The sequence below is a fragment of the Oncorhynchus nerka genome, linkage group LG18 (genome assembly GCF_034236695.1).
Source record: "Oncorhynchus nerka isolate Pitt River linkage group LG18, Oner_Uvic_2.0, whole genome shotgun sequence".
In the NCBI taxonomy this organism is placed as follows: Eukaryota; Metazoa; Chordata; class Actinopteri; order Salmoniformes; family Salmonidae; genus Oncorhynchus; species Oncorhynchus nerka.
In genome coordinates, this window is record NC_088413.1 from 44634429 (window position 1) to 44641484 (window position 7056).

At 42.0% G+C, this 7056-nt stretch overlaps 1 protein-coding gene across 1 annotated transcript; it reads right to left on the reverse strand.

Moving 5' to 3' along the window:
• Positions 1–55: 55 nt before the first annotated feature.
• On the reverse strand, positions 56–6438 carry socs4 (suppressor of cytokine signaling 4). Its single transcript, XM_029688660.2, has one exon. The coding sequence runs from the start codon at positions 6419–6421 to the stop codon at positions 5228–5230; it is 1194 nt and encodes a 397-aa protein (XP_029544520.1). The 5' UTR covers positions 6422–6438; the 3' UTR covers positions 56–5227.
• Between the last annotated feature and the right edge of the window lie 618 nt (positions 6439–7056).

Genomic DNA, 7056 nt, shown 5'->3' on the forward strand with positions numbered 1-7056 from the left:
TTATATATTTCTTGACCATCTGTTCTACATAGAAAATAATGTCACAGAAAAGAGGTTTGACAATGGAGCATTTATTGGTTGTGTTTGGAAGTAGAATATAGTATCCATGTAGGGAAATTGGAATTATTATTATTATTATTTTAAAAGTTGTTTGGGTGGTTGAAAATTTGAGCATTTTGAGGAAACAATATTAAGAAGACCATAATTCAATATATCAGAATAATGAGGTATCTGGCCTCTCTAAAAAGTGCTAACATGAAACAGTATCCATTTTACAGTGCCATCAGAAAGTATTCACACCCCTTGACTTTTTCCACATTTTGTTGTGTTACAGCCTGAATTTGAAATGGGTTATCTTGAGATTGTGTGCCACTGATCTACACACAATACCCCATAATGTCGAAGTGGAATTATGTTGTTTTTTTAAATGAAAAGCTCAAATGTCTTGAGTCAATAAGTATTCAACCCTTTTGTAATGGCAAGGTTAAATAAGTTTGGGAGTAAAATAATAAGTAATAAGTTGCATAAGTTGCATAATAAGTTGCATGGATTCTTTGTGCAATAATAGTGTTTAACATTATTTTTTAATGACTACCTAATTATTATTATTATTATTTTTATTTTTTTAAACCTTTGTTTAACTAGGCAAGTCAGTTAAGGACAAATTCTTATTTACAATGACGGCCTACCAAAAGGCAAAAGACCTCCTGCGGGGAAGGGGGCTGGGATAAAAATATATATAAAAAAAAAACATATAAATATAGGACAAAACACACATCATGACAAGAGAGACAACACAACACTACATAAAGAGAGACCTAAAGACAACAACATAGCAAGGCAGCAACACATGACAACACAGCATGGTAGCAACACAACATGACAACAACATGGTAACAACACAACATGATAGCAGCACAAAACATGATACAAACATTATTGGACATTATCTTTGTACCCTACACATGAAATTATCTGTACAGTCCCTTAGTCGAGTAGCACATTTCACACACGGATTCAACCACAAAGACCAAGGAGGTATTCCAATGCCTCTCAAAGAAGGGCACTTATTGGTAAATGGATCAATTTTCGCCTAAAATTACATACCCAAATCTAACTGCCTGTAGCTCAGGACCTGAAGCAAGGATATGCATACTCTTGATACAATTTGAAAGAAAACACTTTGAAGTTTGTGTAAATGTGAAATTAATGTAGGAGAATATAACACATTAGATATGGTAAAAGATAATACAAAGAAAAAAACATGCTTTTTTTATAGCATCATCTTTGAAATGCAAGAGAAAGGCCATAATGTAGTATTCCAGCCCGAGGACAATTTAGATGCTGGCCCATAGATAGCAGGAGTGTATGTGCAAAGTTTTAGACTGATCCAATGAACCATTGCATATCTGTTCAAAATATTGTATCAAGACTGCCCAAATGTGCCTTAATGGTTTATTCATACATTTTCAGTTCATAATTGTGCACTCTCCTCAAACAATAGCATGATATTCTTTCACTGTAATTGCTACTGTAAATTGGACAGTGCAGTTAGATTAACAAGAATTTAAGCTTTCTGCCCATTTCAGATATGTCTATGTCCTAGGAACTTTTCATGTTACGTAAAGCCTCATGGTAATCACATTAGTCTACGTTAGCTTAACCTTCCCATTGAGGGGACACCCATCCTGTTTAAAAAGCAGACATTGAATATACCTTTGAGCATGGGGAAGTTATTAATTACACATTGGATGGGGTATCAATACACCATCCAAAGATACAGGCCTCCTTTCTAACTCAGTTGCTGGAGAGAAAGTAAACCCCTCAGGGATTTCACTATGAGGCCAATGGTGACTTTAAAACAGTTACAGAGTTGAATGGTTGTGGCAGGAGATAACTGAGGATGGATCAGCAACATTGAAGTTACTCCACAATACTAACATAAATGACAGCGTGAAAAGAAGGAAGCCTGTACAGAATAAAAAATATTCCAAAACATGTATCCTGTTTGCAATAAGGCACTAAAGTAAAACAGTAAAACATTCGGCAAAGAAATACACTTTTTGTCCTGAATACAAAGCATTCCATTTGGAGCAAATCTAACACAAAACATCGCTGCATACCAATCTTTATATTTCAAGAATGGTGGTGGCTGCATCATGTTAAGGGTATGCTTGTCATCGGCAAGGACTAGGGGAGTTTTTTAGGATAAAAATACATTTAAAGGCCTCCCGAGCGGTGCAGTGGTCTAAGGCACTGCATCACAGTGCTAGCTGTGCCACTAGAGATTCTGGATTCGAGTCCAGGCTCTGTCGCAGCCAGCCGCAACCGGGAGACCCATGGGGCGGCGCACAATTGGCCCAGCATCGTTCAGATTAGCGAAGGGTTTGGCCTGCAGGGATGTCATTGTCCCATCGTTCTCTAGCGACTCCTGTGGTGGCCCAGGTGCAGTGCACGTAGACACGGTCGCCAGGTGTACGGAGTTTCCTCCGACCCATTGGTGCGGTTGGCTTCCGGGTTAAAGTGGGCATTGTGTCAAGAAGCATTGTGGCTTGGTTGGGTTGTGTGTCAGAGGACGCACGGCTCTCGGCTTTCGCCTTTCCCGAGTCCGTGCAGGAGTTGAAGCGATGAGACAAGACTGTCACTACCAATTGGATACCACGAAATTGAGGAGAATTGTTTTTTATTTAAAATGTATTCATGTTTTGTTTAGTGTTGTGTTGTAGTGGCTAGAGGAAATCCTGGTTCAGTGTGCTTTCCAACAGACACTTGGGAGACAAATTCAACTTTCAGCAGGACAATAACCTAAAACACAAGGCTATACACTGGAGTTGCTTCTGAGTGGCCTGATTACAGTTTTGACCTATATTGGCTTGGAAATCTATGGCAAGACTTGAAAATGTCTGTCTAGCAATGATCAACAACCTACTTGACAGAGCTTGATGAATGTTTTAAAAGTTAATTGGCAAATATTGTACAATCAAGGTGTTCAAAGCTCTTAGAGATTTACCCAGAAAGACTCACAGCTGTAATCGCTGCCAAAGGTGATTCTAACATATATTGACTCAGAGGGTGAATACTTATCTAATCAAGATATAGTGTTTTATTTCCCATTAATAAAAATATATACACACTACCGTTCAAAAGTTTGGGGTCACTTAGAAATGTCCTGTTTTCCATGAAAACATACATGAAATGAGTTGCAAAATGAATAGGACATATAGTCAAGATGTTGCCAAGGTTATAAATAATGATTTTTAATTGAAATAATAATTGTGTCCTAGCTCTCGTCAAAGAATCCTCCATTTGCAGGAATTACAGCCTTGCAGACCTTTGGCATTCTAGTTGTCAATTTGTTGAGGTAATCTGAAGAGATTTCACCCCATGCTTCCTGAAGCAACTCCCACAAATTGGATTGGCTTGATGTGCACTTCTTACGTACCATACGGTCAAGCTGCTCCCACAACAGCTCAATTAGGGTTGAGATCCGGTGACTGTGCTGGCCACTCCATTATAGACAGAATACCAGCTGACTGCTTCTTCCCTAAATAGTTCTTGCATAGTTTGGAGCTGTGCTTTGGGTCATTGTTCTGTTGTAGGAGGAAATTGGCTCCAATTAAGCGCCGTCCACAGGGTATGGCATGGCGTTGCAAAATGGTGTGACAGCTTTCATTCTTCAAGTCCAAATCTCCCACTTTACCACCACCAAAGCACCCCCAGACCATCACATTGCCTCCACCATGCTTGACAGATGGCTTCAAGCACTCCTCCAGCATCTTTTCATTTTTTCTGCTCCTCACAAATGTTCTTCTTTGTGATCCGAACACCTCAAACTTAGATTTGTCTCTCCATAACACTTTTTTTCCAATCTTCCTCTGTCCAGTGTCTGTAATCTTTTGCCAATCTTAATCTTTTATTTTTATTGGCCAGTCTGAGATATGGCTTTTTCTTTGCAACTCTGCTTAGAAGGCCAGCATGTTAACGTTGAGACTGGTGTTTTGCTGGCACTATATTTAATGAAGCTGCCAGTTGAAGAATAGCCTTAATTTCTCAGAACAAGAATAGACTGACGAGTTTGAGAAGAAAGTTTGAGCCTGTAATCGAACCCACAAATGCTGATGCTCCAAATACTCAACTAGTCTAAAGAAGGCCAGTTTTTATTGCTTCTTTAATCAGACAACAGTTTTCAGCTGTGCTAACATAATTGCAAAAGGGTTTTCTAATGATCAATTAGCCTTTTAAAATGATAAACGTGGATTAGCTAACACAACAGGAGTGATGGTTGCTGATGATGGGCCTCTGTACGCCTATGTAGATATTCCATTAAAAATCAGCTGTTTCCAGCTACAATAGTCATTTACAACATTAACAGTGTCTACACTGTATTTCTGATCAATTTGATGTTATTTTAATGGACAAAAAATGAGCTTTTCTTTCAAAGACAAGGACATTTCTAAGTGACCCCAAACTTTTGAACGGTAATATATATAATTTCTCTTCCATTTGACATTCCAGATTATTTCAGGTAGATCGTTGACAATTAAATCCATTTTAATCCCACTTTGTAACACAACAAAATGCAGAAAAAGTCAAGGGGTATGAATACTTTCTGAAGGCACTGTATGTACTTTTCTGGGACTGAAAAAAACAATGAAATGTTGTGGCAACCAAGACAAACCCACTTGTAATGCATCTGTAAACATACCATGGGTGTGAATAGTGCATTTATATTGCCATCTTGTGGCCTCAGATAAGACTGCAGCCCTCTGCATCCTCTAGTTACAAGACTGAAAATCCAAAAAAGTTCTGTATAAAAACAAGGACTATGTGTTGCACGGCCATGTAACCACTTTTAAACTGTCCTCCCATATTGCATTAAATGTGTAAATGTACATACTAAAAGTGTTTCTGAGTGTTATCGCTCATTAAGTTACTGTAAGAAGGCAGTAGGGGAGGCAATGATTATTGTATTGGGATGTTACATTTGTCCATTTGTCTGTAATAATGCAATCATTCACTCTGACATTCATTCAAATCATCTCACTCTCCCTCCCCCACCCATTCAAGTCTCTTGTGTGTCCCACAAGGAAATAAAAAAGTCTACAAAGCACCCATCTTGCGACTGCAGGAAGGATCTTCACAGGTCTCTGAAAACTGATAAATCATTGTCAATATGGAAGAGTAGTAACCTATGGGACAATAATGATAGTAGGTAATTATAATTTTTCTACACTGCACAAGCCCCATTGCACTTGTAGTGGTACTGTCTAAGATAGTACCTGAGCTGATAGGGAAGTGGAAGGATATCAATGCCCTGGTACGTAGTGCAGCTACAGATCACGGCGCGGCACAGGTGTTGCAGGGTGAAGGGGAAAGTCCGGGGCAGGGGGAGAGCAAGGAGGGGCTCGAAGAAAAGGCATGTGGCCGGGTCGCTGTAGTTCCGGAGCAGGCCCGTGACACTCGGGTCCCGGTACATGCACGGGTCGCGTCCGTCGAAGCTGAAGCGCTTGCCGTTCTGCTCAATGCGTGCATGGAGGGAACGGCTGTAGCGGCGGAAGCTGACTGAGAAGAGGAATTCGTCCTGGGCCGAGTCGCGCAGGAGGAAGGTGCCCTCTGGCTGGCCCTCCAGGAGCTCCTCGGCTTCGAAGCGGTCAAGCACGCCCCAGTAACACGGGCTGTTGTTGATCTGGAGGAGGTCCGGGACAAGGATGTAGTCGGTATGGCTGTCACCATGGGCTGCTCCACCTTGTGGACAGGACGGGTCCCAGTCCTCAAGGCTCAGGGGCCTACTTGAGCAAATGCCCTCCCAGGAAAGAGGCATCGAAGCCGGAGACGAGGATGTGGAAGGGAATTGTTCTTTGCTGGCAGCCTGGGAAGCCTGAGCAGCTTGGGCAGTCTCTAGGCCCACGGTGGTGCTGGGGTGGCTGGCGTGCTTCTTGATGAGGTGCCAGCAGTGAGCCAGCTCCGACTTGGGTGAGAAGGGACACTTGTCCTGCATGAGCTCCGAGATGTGGATCTTGCGCTTGGACCAGAGGAGCACAGAGAAAGCCCCCCTGGAGGACCCTGTTGAGTGGCCGTGGTGGTGATGGTGGCCATTGCGGAGAGGGAAACACTGACCCACCGCATCCTGGAACTTCTGCCGGAGGGAGCGTCGAGAAAGGGCTTTTCGACAGGGGATGTCCGTGTCGATTTCCCCTAAGACGGTGCAGCTACACTTCCTCTCTCGCCGTCGCCACGGACACGAGGTGGAACGCACCCCCTGCTCATCTATCGGTCCCTCCCCCTCCGGACCCCAAAGGCCGGGGGTTTTCCGGGAACTCCGGGAGCGTTTCTTGCTGCTCCACACGTAGCTGTCTACACTCCAGCTGCGGATGCCACATTTGGGACGGCTGTCTGAACTCCAGGATTTCTTCTCAGGCATGGTCCTCCCTCCTCTTTATACAGCTCTGTGCTGCATCAATGGACAGAGATAAACATGTAAATATTTGGATTAAGTAACTATATCACAGATAAATCAATGGGATTGTTATCAACAAAAGCTTTGAAATAAAATGTCAAATAGTACGAGTAGATGGCATATCATGTTAGTTTTAGCAAAGCTTCCACACACAGGTAGGCTAATACTAATAGGCTAATACTAGGCTCCCACTGGGCACAGATGCAATTTAATCGTCTAGTTTTGATTTAATTTTGGTTGAGTTATCAACAAACGTGAATCCAACACGAAATCAACTAAATATGTCACCTTTTCATTGGATTTAGTTTAAAAGTTGGGTTAAAAGAAGGCTAAATTCCCATACGTTGATGACTTTTTGCAAATCCAATCATTTTTCCATGTTGATTCAACATCATCACATATAACGTTTTTGTTTAAATGACATGGAAACAAAGTTGATTCAACCAGTTTTTGCCCAGTGGGCTAATACTGGTATGGCGTATTTCCATTGAGAACTTAGCCCAGTGTTTTACCCAAAAAGTTCAGACTTTTCTGTTTCCATCTACACAGGTCCAGAACCTGTGTCTCTCGGGTGATGGCCCCGGATGACCTACTCTAAC

Excerpts from the sequence above, each read along its gene's own strand:
- socs4 (XM_029688660.2), bottom strand. The coding sequence starts at position 6,421 with ATGCCTGAGAAGAAATCCTGGAGTTCAGACAGCCGTCCCAAATGTGGC.